General features: G+C 41.0%; 1 protein-coding gene across 1 annotated transcript in view; it reads right to left on the reverse strand.

The window, feature by feature from the left end:
- The window catches only part of GRIK2 (glutamate ionotropic receptor kainate type subunit 2), a 627,159-nt gene that overhangs the window by 366,959 nt on the left and 236,297 nt on the right, over positions 1-23,903 (reverse strand). Inside the window, exon 4 of the mRNA XM_075268133.1 lies at positions 22,891-23,148. Within this exon, the coding sequence (XP_075124234.1) occupies positions 22,891-23,148 (258 nt within the window). The remainder of the gene's footprint in view (positions 1-22,890; positions 23,149-23,903) is intronic.

Raw genomic sequence — 23,903 nt, forward strand, 5'->3', positions numbered from 1 at the left:
CTCCACCATGAATTTCCCAAAACTTGGCTGTTTAGAGGCTCCCTCCACCATTAATTGGTCCAAACTGGGCTGGTTAGAGGCTCCCTCCACCATGAATTTGCCCAAACTGGGCTGTTTAGAGGCTCCCTCCACCATGAATTGGTCCAAACTGGGCTGGTTAGAGGCTCCCTCCACCATGAATTTCCCAAAACTTGGCTGTTTAGAGGCTCCCTCCACCATTAATTGGTCCAAACTGGGCTGGTTAGAGGCTCCCTCCACCATGAATTGGTCCAAACTGGGGTGGTTAGAGGCTCCCTCCACCATTAATTGGTCCAAACTGGGCTGGTTAGAGGCTCCCTCCACAATTAATTGGTCCAAACTGGGCTAATTAGAGGCTCCCTCCACCATGAATTGGTCCAAACTGGGTTTTTTAGAGGCTCCCTCCACCATGAATTTGCCCAAACTGGGCTGTTTAGAGGCTCCCTCCACCATGAATTGGTCCAAACTGGGCTGGTTAGAGGCTCCCTCCACCATGAATTTCCCAAAACTTGGCTGTTTAGAGGCTCCCTCCACCATTAATTGGTCCAAACTGGGCTGGTTAGAGGCTCCCTCCACCATTAATTGGTCCAAACTGGGCTGGTTAGAGGCTCCCTCCACCATGAATTTGCCCAAACTGGGCTGGTTAGAGGCTCCCTCCACCATGAATTTCCCAAAACTTGGCTGTTTAGAGGCTCCCTCCACCATTAATTGGTCCAAACTGGGCTGGTTAGAGGCTCCCTCCACCATGAATTTGCCCAAACTGGGGTGGTTAGAGGCTCCCTCCACCATTAATTGGTCCAAACTGGGCTGGTTAGAGGCTCCCTCCACAATTAATTGGTCCAAACTGGGCTAATTAGAGGCTCCCTCCACCATGAATTGGTCCAAACTGGGTTTTTTAGAGGCTCCCTCCACCATGAATTTGCCCAAACTGGGCTGTTTAGAGGCTCCCTCCACCATGAATTGGTCCAAACTGGGCTGGTTAGAGGCTCCCTCCACCATGAATTTCCCAAAACTTGGCTGTTTAGAGGCTCCCTCCACCATTAATTGGTCCAAACTGGGCTGGTTAGAGGCTCCCTCCACCATTAATTGGTCCAAACTGGGCTGGTTAGAGGCTCCCTCCACCATTAATTGGTCCAAACTGGGCTGGTTAGAGGCTCCCTCCACCATTAATTGGTCCAAACTGGGCTGTTTAGAGGCTCCCTCCACCATTAATTGGTCCAAACTGGGCTGGTTAGAGGCTCCCTCCACCATGAATTTGCCCAAACTGGGCTGTTTAGAGGCTCCCTCCACCATGAATTGGTCCAAACTGGGCTGGTTAGAGGCTCCCTCCACCATGAATTTCCCAAAACTTGGCTGTTTAGAGGCTCCCTCCACCATTAATTGGTCCAAACTGGGCTGGTTAGAGGCTCCCTCCACCATGAATTGGTCCAAACTGGGGTTTTTAGAGGCTCCCTCCACCATGAATTGGTCCAAACTGGGGTTTTTAGAGTCTCCCTCCACCATGAATTGGTCCAAACTGGGGTTTTTAGAGTCTCCCTCCACCATGAATTGGTCCAAACTGGGGTTTTTAGAGGCTCCCTCCACCATGAATTTGCCCAAACTCTGCTGGTTAGAGGCTCAATCCACCCTGATTTTCAAAACAAATGTTGGTGCCAACCTCAACTTACTACAAGGGCCAAATTCACTGCTGGTGACAAGCTCTCCTCACTGCAAGTGCCAAATACACATGTTTCAAGGTGTTTTCCTACTGTCAGAGAGGTGGTATTGAGTGTGTAAAGTGTGTAGTTGTTAGGCTGTGATGTTGGGGTAATAGAGGGTCTTTGGTGTGTTAGATGCCCCCAGACATGCTTCCCCTGCTGTCCCAGTGTCATTCCAGAGGTGTTGGCATCATTTCCTGGGGTGTCATAGTGGACTTGGTGACCCTCCAGACACGGATTTGGGTTTCCCCCTTAACGAGTATCTGTTCCCCATAGACTATAATGGGGTTCGAAACCCGTTCGAACACACGAACATTGAGCGGCTGTTCGAATCGAATTTCGAACCTCGAACATTTTAGTGTTCGCTCATCTCTATTCCTAACAAATGACCTGCATTAGCCAATAGAAGCCTGCAAATCTTTCACTCATATTCCAAATGTCATACGCACCTTCACATGTCCCTTATCAGCCAATAGAAGCTTGCTGTTGGGACCGCCGGTTGCTATCATAGCACACAGCGCCACCTGTGGGTCAGTCTAACCATCCAGCTTTCACCTTACTGAGCATACTCCGACGTATTGGAGCTGCTCACAAGCTAAGTGCCATTTCTCCCTTATTGAGCATGAGCGGTGAGGTCATCACCACTGCTGCCTATTAGGTGGGGAATTCCCTTTAAATAGTGTGAGCCGACGCCCGCTGAGTGCTCACACTTTGTCTAAACTTTCCTCAAAGTCCACGGAGTGAATGACAGTAGTCAGGGATCGGCTCCAGTATTCGGGCAGGTTGTCAGACTAGGCCTCTGTGGGGGGTTTCTCTGCTTCAATCTGGGTACTGTTAGTTAGGACCTGTAAGCCCTGAACTGTCAGCTCTAAACCAGGGCTAGGAGCGGTAGACGCCGTTCCAGCTTATGGAGCTGCAGCAGGCTTGGTCTCTGAGATAGCCTATGTGTACTGTCTGACTTCATGTATGGCTCCTTGCTGTGTGCGGGAGCATGGGTGTTTGATGGCAACAAGCTGTGTGCAGGAACATGCAAACTCCCCTGGTAACTCCAAGCTGTGTGCAGGAGAATGTTCTAAACTTCCGTAGTGGCCCCTAGCTGTCGCAGGGGTAAGTGTGTGTGTGTTTGCTGGCCTGGGGTGAGTGTTAACCCATGGCAGCCGTGTGTGTTTCACGTGTACTGGTGAATCTGGCCAGTGAGCTAAACTGGCAGGGTTTTAGTTGCATCTTGTTCACTGTTACAGTTCTGTGTAAATATTTAAAAATAATATTTTTAAATGACAGACCCGCTAGTCTGCAAGGCACTGCAGCGAGGTCCACAGGACCAGATGGGCGGCTGTATGTCAGAACAGTACACTACCAGTTAAACTGCACTGGCAGTGATGTGGTGCAGTGCTTAATGTGAACAGGCTGTAATAAAACCCTGCCAGTTAACCTCACTGGTAGGTTGCACCTGTACAGTTGAAACAGCAAGGCTGCCTAGGTTAACCATCACCCCAGGTCAGCAATGTAACATGCTCCTGCTACAGCTAGGAGAAACAAAGGAAGACTTGACAGTTTAAGGGGCTACCTCAGGGACCACACCTGCTGACAGCACCTCAGACTGGAACAGAGTCCATTGCTCCTAGCCTTAGTGTAGGGCTGCCAGTTCAGGGTTTACAGGTTCTAAACTAAGTACAGACAGAGGCCTATGCTACAACCGGCCTCAACGCTGGAACCTAGCCCTGACTACTGTCATTAGCGAGCTTAGTCAAAGTGTGAGCACCCAGGAGGCGTCGGCTCACACTATATAAAGGGAAGTCCCAGCCCAGCAGGGGCAGCGGCCATGACATCACCGGTCATGCCCAGTATGACCAAAATGGGACTTAGTCTGTGAGCGGCTCCAAAATGTCTGAGCATGCTCAGAAGGGAAAAAACTGGACTTATACTCCAGTCACCTCACTGCATGAGGCCAAGGGTCAGATTGACCCGCAGGTGGCGCTGTGCGCTGTGATGGAAACCTGTGAGACCCGATCCTAACATTCACATGGAGTGTCGCACAATACCCACTGTTCACATTAAGTACCATGCTGCAGTGTCTTTGCAGTAGTTCACATTGAGTTCAGACATACAGCTGCCCACCATTGGGCCTGCAGACCTCGCTGTAGTGTTCTACAGCTAAGAGGTTCTGTAGTTTAAAAAAAATATTTATATATACACAGAACCGTAACACGTGCATGAACTTAGTCTCCACATGCACACAGCTTTACTCCAGGCTTCCAACCCAGCTATTTTTCTTCACTGCTTTAGGTCAGCTTTAAAGGGGCAGGGCGCTGTGGATGACCATGTTACACCAGGTCATGTGCTTACAGCTTTAATCCAGGTTTCCCTAACAGGTTTTTCACTGATATCCAAACTGAGATACACATGATCACATGATGCTTATGAACCAATGGAAACTCACAGGTTCTTCAGTCTTCACATACAGACAGCTTTACACCAGGTCTCCATAGCAACCATCATTTTCTTATGGGGCCACTACACAAACAATGTAATGTACAAAAATGTATGCAAAGCCGGGTTCTTCTGCTAGTATTTTATATATTTGACTGTACTGTACAATAATAGAAAAATGTAAGGTCCACTTTTCAATCATTTTTAAACTGATTTAAAATATAAACTTATATAACATAAACATTGCGTATTATGTTGTGTCTACAACTTCTATGTCTCCATAGTAACAGACAACAATTACTGTGTAGTCTGAACCTATAGTGACATTCCCTCCATGTCATTGTTTATGTTTAACTAATATGCATCTGTACATGAGCTGGATTACAATATGAATGTAAGACTATAGAGAGTCTACAATAGTCTTGTCTCATTCAGAACACAATATAAAGCCATTCTCTCTTGACCATCAGCAGCTTCAAAACCAATCATTCAGATGACCAGTACTACTAGTCCATGTGACAATAATTTGTTCAGCAGTGCTTAAATGTAATTGTCCTTTCTCTACTTGCATCTTTTTTATTTCAATTGCAATTTTATAGTAACCGAGTCTGCAATTTGGGACTCATGATCATGTATTACTGTATGTGTGATTTAAGCTAAATAATAATACGGATTCTTCCAATAAGCACACTATGGCTGACACCCAGGAAATTCATTTGTTCTGTTTCAATCAGGTTGTACCTTTCAGTAAATTTTAATCACGTCATAGATTTGTACATCATTGCAAAAGACTATTTAGTTTCTATATTCTCCTGTTTGGCTTCAGAAGATTTAATATGTACAAGACTGCTTCTAAATGATATAAGAGTCACTTTAAGCTCATCTGTAAAATGTCTGCACCTCTAGAGATCCACATATACCATTGCAGTTTGTTTAACAATACGGTATGTTGTAAATTGGTTTGAATAGACTTTTATTCTACTAGTGTATTATACTTTACTTGCTTCCTGTATAAATTAATGTTTGGTCAATCATCGTTTATCTAATGAAACTTGTTATGCAAATTTTTGCACCTTAAAGCGGACTTTTCACCACCTCCAACAAGTTCACTGCTCCTCTGCTATTATATTTAGCTATATATGCTGTTTAGGCTCTTGGAATGGTTGAGACTAGATAAAAAATTCCAACTGTGCTGGAATCAGTGGAGCAGCACCTATTCACAGATGCTAAAAACTTGGATTGGTGCAGATAGTGAACGGTCTACTTTAAGTTATGTCTTTTCATATAAGCTACAGCTATAAATTGTGCCTATTTTAGAACAGAATTCAGGAACAGACTCCATAGTAAAATTCCCCTCCACACAGTGATCTCCACACTAATTGGATATTTCGAGATATAGTACACATATTTTACAATTTCCCTCTCTGTCTGTATTTGTGCCTTGGGGGGCATTTGTGATTTCCATGGATCGTGGACAATACAATGCTTTCACCTTCTTTTTTTTTTTAACAGTATACTGGATCATGTATCTGCATAGGCATTGAGATAGGCAGGACCTGGGTGTGCTTCTCAATAATAAGCTGGACTGGACTGATCACCTGGACGCGCTGCACAGAAAGGGCCATAGCAGGCTCTACCTGCTCAGGAGGCTGAGGGCCTTTGGAGTCCAGGGGGCACTTCTTAGGGCCTTTTTCAACTCTGTGGTAGCATAAGCTATCTAGTTCGGAGTGGCCTGCTGGGGGAGTAGCATATCAGCCAGGGACAGAAATAGACTTGACAGGCTGGAAGGGCCAACTCTGTCCTGGGGAGCCCTCTGGACCCAGTACAGGTTGTAGATGACAGAAGAATACTACCCTCAGTAAGTTCCATGCTGGAGAACAACTCCCATCCCATGTATGAGTCTGTGATAGCACTGGGCAGTACTGTCAGTGACCGACTGCTTCACCCAAAGTGTGAGATCGTTATCGGAGGTCCTTCCTTCCAACTGCGGTCAGGCTGTATAATCAACAGATGTATTAATTTATCTTTATTCTTGCGTTATCATATCATATCTGAATACTTTCAGATCTTCGCTTAAGGTTAGGTGTTCTTTAGGACTATTCAGATTATTCCTTCTTTAAAAAGGAATTATTAAAACTTTCCTAGATTACCTATATTCCAAATATTTACCTTGTTAGTGAAGAACTAGCAATGGGCATTTGTTTTCCCCGAACACATTCTTATAAATAAATACAGTACATGCTGGCACATATTCAACAGCTTCAGCTCGCAAGACTCCCTGGAGTATCAATATAAAGAGCACAAAACTCTTAGTAGCAGGAGCTGCCATATCCTGCTTGGGGTTTCAAGTGATATGTCATCTTGCAGAAATGTGTAATATAGCTTGAAGGTAAACCAGAAAAAAAGGAGAGTTTTAATTTAGCTGAAGGAGTCTTTAGTTCTTTATAACCTGTACAATTTGTTTAAATTCTAAGTACTTTAATATACAGAGATGTGAAGTATATGTCTGTCTTGTGCTGCACACTGCAGGTGGGTGAAGGCAAGCTCTTTAGAAAAGTAGTATCCATTTTTATAAATCAAATTAAATACAAAACACAGTATTTATAAAGTTAAAATGTATTGATATCCAAAATTCCTCTAAAACTAATAATAATTTAGGGGCCATTATTAGGGCCATTATTAGGACCATACATATACCTTTGTCACCATGATCAGTTTTCAAATGCATAAGGCTGAACTTAATTTGCCTACAAACAGCAAGAAGTACTCGGCTCTTCTGTGGAATTGATGTGAATAACATTTTCGATTTCTACTTGCAGCGCGACTGTCTGTAGGCAAATCTGGCAAATTGGTTCCACTCATCTTGCAAGTCAATTTAGGTATCCATAGAAGGATCCTGCACTGCACTACTGCTGGTTTAGGTTGCATTTTGTATTTCTGACATCATTCAACAAATTTCCAACTTATTAGTTCTTCAGCTGCCACTAATGGAACACTTACAGAGGATTGCTTTGTTACGCCTGATGAATTGATTAGTGAAACAGTCAGTAATTGCCTAAAATCTCCATTGTGGTGACAGTGAAATGTGTGTCTATACCTTCATTAGAAGGGTTTTCATGGACAGACAGAGTTGTACAATAAGCCTAAAATCACCAAGAACACTGCCACACATCTTGTAGAGTAGAGTAAAGCACAATGTCACTGTACTCCGAAGCTGTTTGACAAATGCCTGGAGAATGCTATCAGCAGGAAAAAATATAGGGCCTATTGTAGAATATTGTGTGGAGTGATAATAGTATAGGATTGCTTTTGAAACCCCCCTACTGTATACTGCCCCCTTTCCTATCCTCCACACAGTATAACAGTATAATACCCCCATTTACAAACACTATAATGTCCCAAAGTGGCCTCCAGACAGTATAATGTCCCATAGTAGCCTCTGTGCACATTATAATGTCCCACAGAGGCCCCTCCAGACAATATTATATCCCATAGTGGCCCCTACAATAAAAAGATATACAATTTTCCAATATACTTTCTGTATAAATTCCTCACGGTTTTCTAGATCTCTGCTTGCTGTCATTCATTCTGTTACTTCTAGAGGATAAAAGTCTGACCATGGTCATGTGATTTACGGTCCATGGTCATGTGATTTACGGTCCATGGTCATGTGACGAGCACACAGGTGCACAGCTGATTACCAGGCTGATTACTGATGTCTGATTACTATGCTGTGACTGTAACGAGCGGCACCTGTGTACTCATCACATGACCATGGACCGTAAATCACATGACCATGGTCAGACTTTTATCCTCTAGAAGTAACAGAATGAATGACAGCAAGCCAAAATCTAGAAAGCCTTGAATAATTGATACAGAAAGTATATTGGAAAATTGTATATCTTTTTATTGTACATTTGTTTGTCAATATTGGTCTGAAAGTGGCCAACCCCTTTAAGTCTATATTAAGATTCAAACTATTAGAATGGGATATCTAACAAGCTCGCAAAGGCATGATGATAACTTTGGACATTTTATGTCGTTGAGATAAAAACCTATGGTTACAAACAACAAACAAATTCTGCCATAATGTGTTATTTTCTTCCAAATGGGTATTCTTCTTAACAATAGAAATATAGGATCTGATATAAAGACTATACATAGGTTTGCTTACAGTATACAGACATGATACAGATCAGTGTGTATACAAACTGGATGCACAAGTAGGATTAATAAAACCTATATGACGTTTTATACCAAATTTAGACACACTGAAACAAAATATTGAAAAGCAGCAAATAAGTAAAAAAAACAAACTAAAATCTTAATAAATAAATTGCTGTAATATTATGACCAGAAGATGATGGCGAAATAATATTTGTAATGTGTGAAGTTTGCATTGTTGGATGCAGTTTGGTGTAAACTACGTATTCACAGAAACAACAGACTGATTGTATATAACAATACTCTGATGTGTGCAAGTAAGCACCATAGTACTGCATTCCCATGTGGTTATATGATTGACAGAGGCTTAGGCCATATAAATGTAACACAGCAGGTACATTTCCTAATTTTAACTCCAGGGACTCGAGTCTTATATTTCCTGGGGCTTATTCATTTAACTAGTCCCTAAACTGTAGTTAAAAAAAATAAAAAAATACGTATGTTGTAGCCAGAGCTGCATTTTTATCACCTTCTTCAGAAGAGGTTGCTGACCATGCCTACAATAATAAGACGCAACTTCAGCATGCCACATGTTAAAAATGTTATCTCCATCATTTTGGTCCAGAAAGGAGTGTCACATTTTGTATTTTCAATAGCAAGTCTCAAATATACAGTATAACTATTGTCTGGTTCTTATTAGGAAGCAATGATCTAACCACGGATCTGATATATGGACAACTACATTATGCTGATGGATTGTAGGTCAACAGTGTAAAATCTTATTTCCTTGGCTCATTCTGGCAAGTACTGTATGTGTACGCTAGGAATTGTTGTTGTGGCAGTGACAAGTGTTCAACGAACACAAAACCATTGTGAGAATTCACAATTTTTAACATTTGGAATGTTTAAACTATTTAATATTTTTCATTGAGGGGAATTGTGGAAATGGCAGCAGAAGAAATGGGAAGTGCATGCCCTATGGGTAATAATACCTGCTGAGGTTTGGAAAACATTGGGTATGGTGAGAGTCAGCAAGGCTGTGGGGCCTGATAATGTTATCCCTAGAATATTAAGTGGTTGTAACGGCCAATTCTGTGAAGTTCTTGGGCACTTGTTAGACCTATCTGACATCCGTTGCTCTCTTTCACTTATTAGAGAGTGTGTATTTCAGCGAGAGGGTCAAGGGTCTAGTGTTCAGATCACCCTCTTTGATTTTAGCTGCACTTTTAACACTATTAGGCTTGGGCTGCTAGCAGAGATTCCACATAAGATGTCAGTCATTGAACTTCTTGTACACTGGATTAATGACTACCTTACTGACAGAAGGCAGCTGGTTAAGTTAGAACAGGGCTTTTCAATTAGGTTGGTTAGCAGTGTATAGAATACAGTGTTGACGCCATTCTTCTTTACTGTCTACATGTCAGACTTCCAATATGACTCGGGTCCTTGCTTCTTGCAGTTATTTTCAGCGGTTGTTGGTTGTATAAAGAATGGTGATTACAAGGAGTATATGGAGATGGTTCTCATCTTGAATATCTCAAAAACTACAGAGATAGTTATCGACTCTGGAAAGGCTCAACAACTTTAGCATGCATTAAGGTGCAAGAAGCGGAGAGGGTTAGGTCTTTGAGGTGCTGTTACGGTTCTGTCTGCAAATATAAAAAATAGTATTTTTAACCACGGAACTGCTAGACTGCAGGTCACTGCAGTGAGGTCCACAAGCCTCTGGGGCGGCCATGTGTCTGGACAAGCTCCAGTACTGCGTTAGTGTGTACAGGGGTAACACACATACACTCACCGGCCACTTTATTAGGTACACCATGCTAGTAACGGGTTGGACCCCCTTTTGCCTTCAGAACTGCCTTAATTCTTCGTGGCATAGATACAACAAGGTGCTGGAAGCATTCCTCAGAGATTTTGGTCCATATTGACATGATGGCATCACACAGTTGCCGCAGATTTGTCGGCTGCACATCCATGATGCGAATCTCCCGTTCCACCACATCCCAAAGATGCTCTATTGGATTGAGATCTGGTGACTGTGGAGGCCATTGGAGTACAGTGAACTCATTGTCATGTTCAAGAAACCAGTCTGAGATGATTCCAGCTTTATGACATGGCGCATTATCCTGCTGAAAGTAGCCATCAGATGTTGGGTACATTGTGGTCATAAAGGGATGGACATGGTCAGCAACAATACTCAGGTAGGCTTTGGCGTTGCAACGATGCTCAATTGGTACCAAGGGGCCCAAAGAGTGCCAAGAAAATATTCCCCACACCATGACACCACCACCACCAGCCTGAACCGTTGATACAAGGCAGGATGGATCCATGCTTTCATGTTGTTGACGCCAAATTCTGACCCTACCATCCGAATGTCGCAGCAGAAATTGAGACTCATCAGACCAGGCAACGTTTTTCCAATCTTCAATTGTCCAATTTCGATGAGCTTGTGCAAATTGTAGCCTCAGTTTCCTGTTCTTAGCTGAAAGGAGTGGCACCCGGTGTGGTCTTCTGCTGCTGTAGCCCATCTGCCTCAAAGTTTGACGTACTGTGCGTTCAGAGATGCTCTTCTGGCTACCTTGGTTGTAACGGGTGGCTATTTGAGTCACTGTTGCCTTTCTATCAGCTCGAACCAGTCTGGCCATTCTCCTCTGACCTCTAGCATCAACAACGCATTTCCGCCCACAGAACTGCCGCTCACTGGATGTTTTTTTCTTTTTCGGACCATTCTCTGTAAACCCTAGAGATGGTTGTGCGTGAAAATCCCAGTAGATCAGCAGTTTCTGAAATACTCAGACCAGCCCTTCTGGCACCAACAACCATGCCACGTTCAAAGGCACTCAAATCACCTTTCTTCCCCATACTGATGCTCGGTTTGAACTGCAGGAGATTGTCTTGACCATGTCTATATGCCTAAATGCACTGAGTTGCCGCCATGTGATTGGCTGATTAGAAATTAAGTGTTAACGAGCAGTTGGACAGGTGTACCTAATAAAGTGGCCGGTGAGTGTACACCAGTTAATGTCACTGGAGAAAGGAGACGGTGCAGCTCCAAATGTGAACAGGGCTGCAAAGGGAATTCACCCCAGTTAACCTCACAGGGTGAATGATGTAGGTGCGGCTTTAAAGTACACTAGTCGCCAAGGAGGACTCACTTCAGTTAACCTTACTGGGTGAGTGGTGTGTGTACAGCTCTTAATGTGGGTTAGCTGCAATAGCCGCGCACCAGTAATCTTTACTGGGGGACTGCACCTGAGTTTAGGCTGCAGCCCAGGCTGCCAGGGGTTAACATCACCCCTGGTCAGAAAACCAAACAGAACTTCTTAACCACTAGGAGTAGCAGTGGCGGGAGACAAGCAGTAGGCTAACTAGTGAAACCACACCTGCTGCAGGGTCACAGGCTGGGACAGCGTCTGCTGCTCCCAAGCCCTAGTGTGGATCTGGCAGTTCAGGTTTTACAGGTTCTACCTAAATGTTCCCAGAGTCATAGACAGAGGTATCCCCACAGAGAGGCCTAACCTGTCACCTAATGTTTGCTGGAACCTATCCCTGCAGTGTCATTCCCTAGTTTGGTTTTAAGTGTGAGCGCAGGGCGGTGGAAACTCAAGCTATTTAAAGAGAAGTCCCCACCCAGCAGGGCGGTGCCCATGACCTCACCGGGCATGCTCAGTGTGGCAAAAACAGGACTTAGCCTCTAGTCGTCTCACCGTCCGACGTCGAGGGTGAGGGTTGGATTGGCCCGCAGGTGGTGCTGTGCGCCTGAAGGCGAACCTGCAAGAGCCCATCCTAACAGGTGCTTGAAGTACATCTGGATAATAAACTAGACTCGAGACTGAATGCAGACAAGGTGTAAGAAAAAGGTTAGTAGTCTGTTCTACTTTTGGCAATTGCAGTTCTTTGAGGTGCGTAAGGAGCTACTATCTTATACCAAACATTGGTCACATCATTGGGCCCTGGCTCAGGGGGAGGGGTAATTCTAGGTCAAGGAGTCAAGGAACATTAAAAATATTGATCAGTTGTTCAAGAGGGCCAGAGTGATGGCTAACAAGTGGGAGGGTACTGTACAGAAGAGGAGCCTAAGAAAAATAGATGATCAAGGGGAACCCCTCACACCCCCTCAATGTGGTCCTTCTGGTAGCATCTTCAGTGGAAGGTTCAACCAGCTGTGCTACACCGGAAAAGGATTTAAAAGGTCATTAATTTCCTCTGCGATCTCACTCTTCAATATTGTTAGTGACTGGCTATTCATGATGTCACTAAGCTCCTGGTACCCTCCTGATGGAACTCAACTGTATAGACTCTTTATATCTTCTATTCTCTTCTTGTATGATGTTGGATTGTATTGACGTTACATGTGTCCATGTGTTGTTTATGTTAACTGGAGCTGTTGGAAAAATCAATTTCACCAAGAGGATCAAGAAAGTTGATTCTATTTTATGCTATTCTTCTATTCTATTCTTTGCTTCCTTTCATCAGACTACGATGGCTCAGAATGAAGATCCCTCTGGACTTCACTTTAATGATGCAGTTGAAAGCAAGTCAGGTGGTCAGGAATAAAGAAACAGCTCACTGAGATCACTCTGCTATTCTGTTCCTATTGACTCCTAGGAATTAAGGAAATATTATAGAACAGAAGTCACTTGGACAGGGTTAGGGTTACTTAATTCTGGAGTTAGGTGAATGGCACAGATTTAGGACCCACAACTTTCAGAATATCCATATGACATAAATGACATGTGATATCAGTTTCAGCTAAGGCCCCACGTAGAGAAGAGCAGAGGGCTTTCTCCTCTTATTATACCTATACAGAAAATGTCAATATTTCCGCAGGTATAATTGACATGCTGTTATTTTCTGCAGTGTGTGAATACGATTAGCCAAAATCCCATCTGGTACTGTAAAATGCAGCATTTTTTGCTGTGTCATATCCAATTCCTTGAAAGGAGTCTGTCAGCAGAAAAATTGTTATCACAGTAATAACAGTACTTTTTTAGTGAATTTTATTCTTATGCAAATTAGCTGAAAACGCCTTTAGAGATTCTTCTTCTTCTGCTGGGACTTCACTCCCTGCTCTAGATAATCACCCTAACTAATAAATAACTCCTCCCCCATTGCTTGAGTGACACTCTGGAGTTAGGGGCAATTCTTAGGATTGGAGAACGAAACCCCAATATGAGATGAAGAGCCTTTAAGACTACTGTACGTTTAGCTCATTTGCTTGAGAATAAAATTTTTTTTTTTTTCATAAAAAGCATAAAAGCAGGCTTACAAGCTACTATTATTAGTCTGATAATGATTTTCCTGCCGTCAGAATCCCTTTAATAGATTTTACATTTTCTCAGTGATTATTTTTGTGCTTATGTGCATTACATGTATATAGTTTAATAAATTACCATGTTGATACAGTATATTAGGTTTTAATATGCTTGTGAAGATTTAGATTTTGCAACCAAAAACTGAAATGTATTTTATTGAGATTTTAAGTGCTAGACCAACACAAAGTAGCAGATAATTGTGAAGTGGAATGAAAATGATACATGGTTTTCAAAATTGTAATCGAATAAAAATCTGAAAAGTGTGATGTGCAAAAGTATTCAGCCCCCCCTATATCAATACTTTCTAGAACCACCTTTCTCCACAATTAAGTCTTTTGGGCTATCTGTCTACCAGTTTTGCACATCTAGAGACTGAGATTTTTGACCATTCTTTTTTGCAAACTAACTCAGGCTCAGCCAGATTGGATGGAGAGTGTCTGTGAACAGCAATTTTCATGTCTTTCCACAGATGCTCAATGGGATTTAGGTCTGGACTTTGGGCCATTCTAACGCATGAATATTGTTTGTTCTAAGCCATTCCCCTATAGCTCTGGTTGTATGTTCCGGGTCATTGTCTTGCTGGAAGGTAAATCTCCTTTTAGTCTCAAGTCTTTTGCAGCCTCCAATAAGTTTTCTACCAGGATTGCCCTGTATTTAGCTCCATCCATCTTCCCATCAACTCTAACAATCTTCCCTGTCTCTTCTGAAGAAAAGCCTCCCCACAGCATGATGCTGCCACCACCATGTTTCACAGTGGGCATGAAATGTTCAGGGGGATGAGTAATGTTACTTTTTCGCCACACGAAGCGCATTAAATTTAGGCCAAAAGTTCAACTTTGGTCCCATCTTACCAGAGCACCTTATTCCACATGTTAGCTGTGACCCCTATTTGGCTTGTAACAAACTTCAAATGGGCCTTCTTATGTCTTTCCCTCAACATTGGAAGAATTCAACTTCTTCTTGCCACTCTTCCATAAAGGTCGGAATTATGTCATGCACGACTTTTAGTTGTCCTGTGGACAAATTCTCCACCTGAGCTGTGGATTTCTGCATCTCTGAGTGATCACGGATCTCTTGGCTGCTTCTCTGACCAGTGCTCTCCTTGCATCATCTGTCAGGTTAGGTGGATGGCCATGTCTTGGCAGGTTTGCAGTTGTAGAATACACTTTCAATTTTTGAATGATGGATTGAAAAGTGCTCATTGGGATGCTCAAAGCTTGGGATATGTTTTTATAACCTAACCCTGTTTTAAACTTCTCCTCAACTTTATCTCTGACCTGTCTGGTGAGTTCCTTGATCTTCAATGTGAGGACTTTTTTTCATCTCCCTGGCAGGCTCACATGAGTGTCCTAGCTGACCCAGCGGTATTAGTCATATTAGGCTCACCAGCCCCATCGCCTGGGAATCTACTTACACTGGACTACATTGCATCATGCTGACACCTTTTGATGATTTTCTCCTGTTCATATACCTTTAAGTGCCTGATGAAGGGTGAAACACCCGAAATGTTGCACTAATAAAGAAAAACTTTTTTGAAGCATAATCTCTATTGGCGTGTGGTTCTATCTTTCTTGTTTTGATAAAAACACCACATTCCTTAAAGGGCAGAACAAATATAGTGTATATACCATAGCTGTTTAAAGGTGTAAATGTAAAACCTTTGTTAATCCAGAGGAACTAAATCGGTTTAATCTATGAATCCAGCGAGCCTCCTCTATTAATACCTTTTTGTACAGATCACCTATTCTGGGGCCCATTCATGTTTGGGTTATGCTCTGTAGGTTAAACTGTGTAATATCACCTTCATATATCTAGATAGGGGGTGTCATCACCCATATTAATCCATATTAATATAGCTGATTAGAAATTCTCCTTCTCAGTTGATGGACAGTTTCCACATAATATATCTTTGGGCATATGTATTGTCCTCTAGATATTGACCCTAAGCTTTGACAATTCAGAAATTGTTGTATCTTGTAGACATGACCATTTCATGAAATGGAATTGTGTTCTTCCTATTGTCATTTCATTTCCTTACTGTGGTTATCTTCTTAACAAGGAAATAAAAAGCTGACAGGGACAGTGCATGCACAAGAAGGTTATCCAACCACAATAAGGAAATCATGATTATATTTCTGATATGTGGGTGACTATTAGAGATGAGCGAACAGTAAAATATTCAATATTTGATATTCGTTTTGAATAGCTGCTCAATATTCGACTATTCGAACAAATTGTTTCAGGGGATCCCACCATTCGACTCAGGAGAGTCATCAAGTCCACTATCACACCACAGGAAATGATGCCAACATCCTAGAATGCAACTGGGACAGCAGTTGGGACTAACATGCCCAAGTCACTGTATTATGTCAGGATCCCTGTCAGCTTGCGATATGCGGGAGCTGACTTTTTCCCATAGGAATGCATTGACCAGCGTTGATTAGCCAGTGTACAGCATTCGGCCAATCAACGCTGGTTCTGCCAGAGGCTAGTCTGTGAGGAGGCAGAGTCTAAGATCGGACCAGAATGGAGACTGCTCCGAAGATGCATTCGAGCTCAGTGCACGGGCAGCGCTGCTACATCGGAGATGAAGAAGAGCTGGCTGTGCACTCAGCTCTGTACACTGGAGATGTAGCAGGGCTGAGTGTGCGCTGAGCTCTGCTACACCCGAGATGCAGCAGAGCTGAGTGTGCAGCAAGGTTCAACGCACACTCAGCACTGCTATATCTCAGATGCAGCAGAGCTGAGTGTGCAGCAGGGTTCAAAACACACTCAGCACTGCTACATCTCAGATGTAGCAGTGCTGAGTGTGCGCTGAACCCTGCTGCACACTCAGCTCTGCTGCATCTCTGTGTGTGATGAGCTCTGCTGCTTCTCTGTGTAGCAGAGCTGTGTCAGTACTGCTACATCTGAGATCAGACCACAATGGAAACTGCTGTGGACCAATCTTAGACTCCACGTCCTCCGGCAGAACCAGCGTTGATTGGCCGAATGCTGTACTCTGTATGTACTTAATGCTAGTCAATGCATTCCTATGGGAAAAAGTCAGCTTGCGCATGTCGCAAGCTGACAGGGATCCCGACCAGATAGAGCCCCAAAGAGCTGGGTGAGTGACATTCCCACCTAAATAAAGGTAATCTCTAGCTAACCCTGCCTGTACATCTGTCCCTGTCTCACAGTCACATAGTTCACAGTCTCAAATCAATCTAATGTTAAATTCACCATTCATCTATAGTGGAGGTCACCTGATTTCAGCCGCCAATTTCTTTTTCCGATTTTTTTTTCAATGCCTCCGTTGTCGTAGTTCCTGTCCCACCTCCCCTGCGCAGTTATTGGTGCAAAAAACGCGCCACAGAAGGTGGGAGGGGATACAAATTTTTACTGTGTTTTCCTCGTGGTATTCGATCAGAATCAAATACCTCGAACGGTCTGATATTCGATCGAATATCTATTCGATCGAACGGTGTTTGCTCATTTCTAGTGACTATAAAATGTTGGTCGGAGACTATGTAAAACTCCATAAATGAATACATTGTAGTGTATGAGTAAACAATTTTATAGGTACTTGGAATGTAGAAATTTAAGAGCTTGGTTAATGGTTATTACTGATGCTCTAGAGGATGATAAATTTGTACTAGTTCATTTTAAATAAATTCTTGAAGCGCTATCTCAAGCAATAACAGGAAGATAAGTTACTTTTTTAAAATGACCCAACTAAGCAACTCTTCACTATATTGTTTAAACTCTCAGAAACATGGGTCAATATTTCTTGTTAATGATACAGATTATGTTGTAACAAATCTAAACATTTATATTACTCAAGCATTATAAAACAGAACAACACATGTTCATTACACATTTTAACGATGAATGGGATGCCTCCTAAAACTTGTTTATTACTTTGGAATACACATTATGCTGAATAATTGTCGAAAATTTATTATTAACGCTCTAACGTTCTGCCTTATTGTGAAGTAAAAACATAGCCAGCGTTCAGTTAGAGATTACCTTTATTTCAAATGCAAAACAAGTAAATGTAAGTAATATGTCAAAAAAATTATATTTCAGAAATAAGTAATTAATATTATGGTTGCTTTGAAAACAAACGTGCGTAAATTTAAGTCGTATGTAGAGACATTACAATTTTTAGGCATTATAAATTGTATTGTTTCAGTAGTTACATAAACAGCATGATAGAGTGCCAAGAGTTAGTTCCTTGTAGAAGTTTTGTTTGTGCCAAGGATGTCCACAGCATGTCTATAGCACAGGAAACGGTTACGGGTGCACATTCTTGAAATGTTTCATAAGGTAAGGAGCATATACAATACCCACCAAACTAGCTGCTAGCAACAGAGCAATAGTTTTGGAGGCCTTCTATAGTCTCTGTAGATTGCTCCTATACCTAAATACTCATACAAAATTAATTAAATATATATATATTGTAAGAAAATGACAGGAAAAATCCTGGAAGGACGCTATATCTCCCCCAGAGTCCTCTCTTATGTGTGGTGAGTGAGGGCTTCATATAGCTGTAGCAAGGCCTCATCAGTCAGTTTAACCTCATCTCATCCTACAGCAGGAAGGAGTTTGTGCACAGGTGGGAACAGTTAGGCCTAATCACAGGCCTATAAAGCCTCTCAAGACTTCAGTCCTGGGCAGTTCCTGGGGTAGAGTGGTGGAGCCAGGTCCTGTCCATCCAAACTGATATCTGTTGAGACCAGTGGGTGCTCCACAGCTTCTGTTTTGTTGATTTTTTGTCCGTGGGCTGAAGCAAGCCACACGTATAGGTAGAGTTCCTTTGTGTAGTTAGTCGCCTAGCTGGGCAGGTATTTGTGTTGCCTATTTTGCAAACTATTTTGATGCCAAATAAACACACAGGCTAAACCCAGTTGAACCTGATTTTTGGTGTCGGTATCTGTCAGGTCCGCTGCTGCTACCACTGAGCCTACCTCCCCCACAATATATATATATATATATATATATATATATATATATATATATATATATATATATATATAGCAATTAAATGTAATTCAGTATTGCCTAAACCCTAATAGATTATTCTAATGACAATAAAAAAAATGGATGTGCAACACATGTGTTTAATAATATGTCCATTTTCCTGAGGGTCCATTTTTTCATGGCCATTAAAAAAAAAAAGTACTATCCTTGAAAACATACATAGACATATATAGACAGTAGAAAATGACTCCCAGTGAGAATCATTCTGTGAAGACCATTGAATAATTGTAATGGCCATTGCATGGCCAATTGCACCTGCATAGACACACATGGCTGCTTTTCATGGACATTAGTTCTTTGAAAAATGGCACGGTCGAGTGCAAATGGCCTAACTCCACAAACATTGTCTTTTTACTAGTCTAAGGTTACATACACATGAGAGCAGTGCAAAATCGTTTTCATGGATTCCCCATATATTCAAGTGTATGGAGGGATCCATGAAAAAAGTCAAAAATAGGACATGACCAAACAGTCATGCAATTGGCCCCATACACTGACAGTGAAATTAATGCCATGTGACGTCCATTATAAAAAAACGGACGTCAAACAACCAGCATTCATTATCGTGTGAATCGAGCCTAATAAAGCTCCTAGTTCTATGCATGTTCTCTCTCTTCTTAAATACTTTCCTACACTTTCCCTTGTAGTTAAAGAAGAAATTCTTCTGACTTTACCCAAGAATAGGATGGGAGCTATCTTCCATAACTTCTTGTTTCATTGGTGTAACATAACTGTGTTGCCCTAGTTTCCCACAACCAAGTTTGTCCTGTGAAACTTGGTCCATGTATTGGCCAGATTTACCAGTCTGATCTTCATGCCTGGAGCGGGACTCCTAGCATAATAGTTATGTGATTCTAGGAGTCCCTACATCCCAGCAACGTAATACTATATACTAGGAGTCCCACTCGAAGCATACTCTTCAGGCTGGTAAAACTCAGTTGTGTGAATCTAGGGTTTCTTCCAATACACCCATTAGAATACTTGACTGTAATAACCTAACTCAGGACTTTTAGGTATCTAAATTAATTTGTTTGACAGATGCACATTTGAAGAAGTCATTTCAATGAGTGAAAAAAACCATAGAAAAAAATTCTGTAAAGATTTTAATAACATTTTAATTTATACATTGCATATATTTTTCTTATTATCCAATAAATATTCTAAACATAGTTTTGAGCTTTACCAACTTTAAAAAGTATGAGATTACAGAACATAAAATCTTAAAAAAATCTTACAGCAGAGGGGCAGTGTATCTTTAAAATATGTTTATATCTTCAACACCTGGCACTCCTTTTGTGTTTTTACTCAGTAGTCGACTGTACAACAGTTTTCAGCGTCTGCAATCTCGGTACCTGACAGCTTCAGTTTCCATATGGTCTTTTTAAGTTCTTTTTTAAAAATATGTAGCGTTATTTATATCCTTTTAGTATGCATACCATACGCCTAAAAAAGAGCTATGAATCTAGAGAGTTGGATTCCCATAGGAAACAAGTTTCTCTGTTCCATGAACAATTTAATGAAACCTTAAAGTTACTTTTGTATTAGTAAATGCACAAATAGTAGTTTCCTGCTTTCTGTAGAAAGTACGTAGAATATGTAGATAAGGAGCATAGATATCACTTTGAAAATCTTCTATTATTCATCCATTAAAATCCACGATATGATAAAAATAAAGCTATCTGCATTGAAACAGCTGTGGCTTTTATAGTAATGTTTGTCTCAAGGTATTTGAAGAACATGTTTTAAATATTGAATTTTAATGTAAGCTTCTGATACTTTCTTCATTTATAATATTCCTCACGGGATAAACTAATATATTCATTATATGATATATCACATAGATATTTATTATAACTAAAAATAGAATATTATAGATTACAGCTTCAGTGAGTATTCTACTATTGTAATTACTGTCTACTATTACAGTATTAAAATTGTTATCATTCTTCTTTACATTAATAACATGCTTTTATTGTAGTGCACATTGTTAACGTTACCATAGAGATGACATTGTGCTTTAATTTTGTAAAAGAAAAATAATACATTATCTTAATTGCTTATAATATTTAGAAATAATCTAGAACAGTTCTGTATTTGTCAACAATTCTATATGATAAGAGAAGTAGACATGCACATTTCTTTTTCTGCCATGTAAGTCAAACCTATACAAAACTTAGTTTGTGACTAAACCCATTGACATACATGGGCTCTACAATGGCAGTGGGACTGCTGTTTGGTGGTTCAATGCACTGTACATATCTCATCTTACTCCACAGTCTATAGAGTTAATTTTCCCCCTTTATTTGTGGAGCTATGCAAAGGTATAAAAAGGTGGCAACGCCTACCCATGACTTTTTTTTTTTAGATGCATAGCGGTAGTCAAGATCACCCTTCTACTGAAGCTTCTGTATTATTTTGATATGTTTCCAGTGGTGGTCCCTGTGGGGGAGCTAAGGTCAATGCAGTCAACTATTTTGAGATTTATTTGGCACACTGGAAGCCATAGGATCCCTAAATTTGTTCTCTTAGCTGCCAGGGGTTTGGTTGTTCCCGAAATCTCTAAGGATTGTTGGGTAGTACACCTCAAATGTTTTCCCTCTTAGACTTCACTCAGAGCATATAATAAGTGGACAGTTATTGAGAAAATATATCTGGCCCCAACTTATCCTAACTCATTGCTATGAGGGAATTCTCCCTCTTTTCATTGCACTCTCTCCCAGGTCCCATTCAATTCCAGAGGGAAATGTGGTTATACTACATACAACACTTCCTTTTGGTCTCACCCTGCCCATCCTGATACATATGTTTTCAATATACTGTCTACCAATAAGTATTTGGACACCCATGCAAATGAAGATATCTGAAGTCGTGATGTACGTTACGCCTTCAGCCGTTAAATAGGAAACAGCATTGGCATTAGTGCATTGGCATTAGTCGCATGCAAGATGCCACGAAGTGCAGAGTTGTCTGATTTCAAGAAAGGGGTAATTGTGGGGAATCACAGAAATGGTCAATCCTTAAGGAACATTGCAAGCGAACTGAATTACCCAAAATCAACAGTGGCCTATGTGATTATGAAGTTGAAGGTGAACAGTGATTGTTGGAATGTGCCCTGAGTTGGCAGACCCCCAAAACTGGGAGATAGAGACTGACGAGTGCTGGCCAGAGAAACCGCACCCAACTGATGGCTCACATACACCAGGAGTTTCAACAGGCATCTGGGAGTATTGTGTTGATCAATACCATCCGTAAGGAGGCATCTGCTGGGTTCTACCAACTATTGAATATGAATAAATGTTGTTTTTCTATTCTACCACAGGTGTCCAAATACTTATTGGTATACAGTGTATAAAAAAAGCATAATATAAGACTAAAAGAACCTGTGTGATAACATTGCAGTGATCTTTTCAGCATGTACATAGCTAACCTAAATGTAAGTATACTACACCAGCTTCCTACCACTTTACTAATGGAGAAAACAAATCAATCATTTTCTGCCAGGTTACATTGTTCTTCACACAGCATAATTAAAGCAACATTTACTGTTAGTTTAATTATGAACATTTTTCCTATGTCATTATGCCTGCTGAAGTTCTATCGTTTGTGTGTCAATTATGTTGCACAAGGGTGGTCATTTACACAATAAACCTCATTGGGACACTTACACTGCTCTGATATTATGATGAAACTGTAATGCTATTAAAAAGATTAACCCAGACAGCTATTACATGAAAACAATTGAATTCAAGCTAGCGCTAAGCATGGAAGCATTGACACATATAGGAAAGCAAGCTTTTATATTCCAGACCCAACAGGAAAATTAAAGAAATGTACAAGGTTAGTTACTGTCAGTCACTATAATCTACTTCATCAAATAAAACGACATCAAATATCCCAGTTATCTAAAAACTTGTCTAATTACATTCAAGACACTTTTAATAAAAATAAAAAAAAGACAGCATGTTAAAAAGAATAGTGTCTGAGTCCCAATGGCACAAATTGGGTTCGATTAACATTTAGGAAGGTCAGAGAGGAAAATGCTATGTTGTTTACGCAGACAGAAGGTCAAAAGAGTGATCTTACTAAATCAATAGTTTCTTCAGACTGTTTTAGATCTTTAAAATGAAACTCCTTTTAAAGAAAATGTTTAAAGACTACCTTGTTAAATCTATTTCTTGCAGAGAATCTATTTATCACTTGCATTGAAATCTTTAAGATGATCTTTAAGAAGTTTCTCTTACCCGTACTGTCATCATAGGCGATAGTAACTGTTTTCCACTTGAAAAACTGCACCAAATCAAGAATTGCTCGACTCAGTGAAGAAAAGTCTGGGTACAAGCTGACATAGAATGAATCCCTGTTATCTGAGACTTGATGTTTCCAGCGAGTTTGGATGTGTGGAACCCCAAGGGCATTACAAATAGACTGTACAGCATTGGCTGAAGAACTGTGTGATGGTCCAAATATAGCTGCCACTCCAAGAGACAACTGCTCACAAGCTAAAAGAAAAAAGGAGAGGTGTTGGATGTATGTAATACAGTGCAATTCTAAATATGAAGCAGAGGTAAATGTGTTACATTTCCCTATTTAAAAGATTTTCTCACTAATACAGTCTCTTTTTAGATGGAAGTCTACTCAGAACTCAACCGATCATTGCAGGTTCAGCTTCTGATATAGTCAGCAATCCAAAGTTTTTACTGGGGATGATGTGGCTAAGCATAGATTTCTCCTCCTGTGGCTCCTACAGAGGAAATGTATTATTACATGACAATCATTCAAATGAATGTTCAGTCATAAATGTGGTTCATGTACAGGCCAGGTCTGCTGGAGATTTTATTTTATTAGAAACCTACAGCTCAGTCATACTGAAGGGTCCCAAACTAAGGACAACTCAATATGGCATCCATATGCTATAATAAGGCATACGGAAGGAAGGCGCTATTGTGTGGATTACAAGAAAATATTTTGGTTTATTAGTTCTTCTAAGATATTCGGGTCAAGAAAAAAATGGAAAATAAAATCATTTGCTTCAGCTATACCTTCTAAAAAGCTGTTATCTTTAGTGTCTTAGCTTACATTTTTATAACAATCTTTATCAAAACATTGATGATAGTTACAAAATAGAAAAGGTTAAAGTGAATCATAAGCAGTGCAAATAATACAGTGCAAGTAGTTCAGAACGGATGGTTGGTGGAGGCATAACACTGTTCACATCAAGCGGCTCAAATCCATAAAAATAACTGCATGCTATATA

The sequence above is a fragment of the Leptodactylus fuscus genome, chromosome 3, assembly GCF_031893055.1.
Source record: "Leptodactylus fuscus isolate aLepFus1 chromosome 3, aLepFus1.hap2, whole genome shotgun sequence".
Classification (NCBI taxonomy): Eukaryota; Metazoa; Chordata; class Amphibia; order Anura; family Leptodactylidae; genus Leptodactylus; species Leptodactylus fuscus.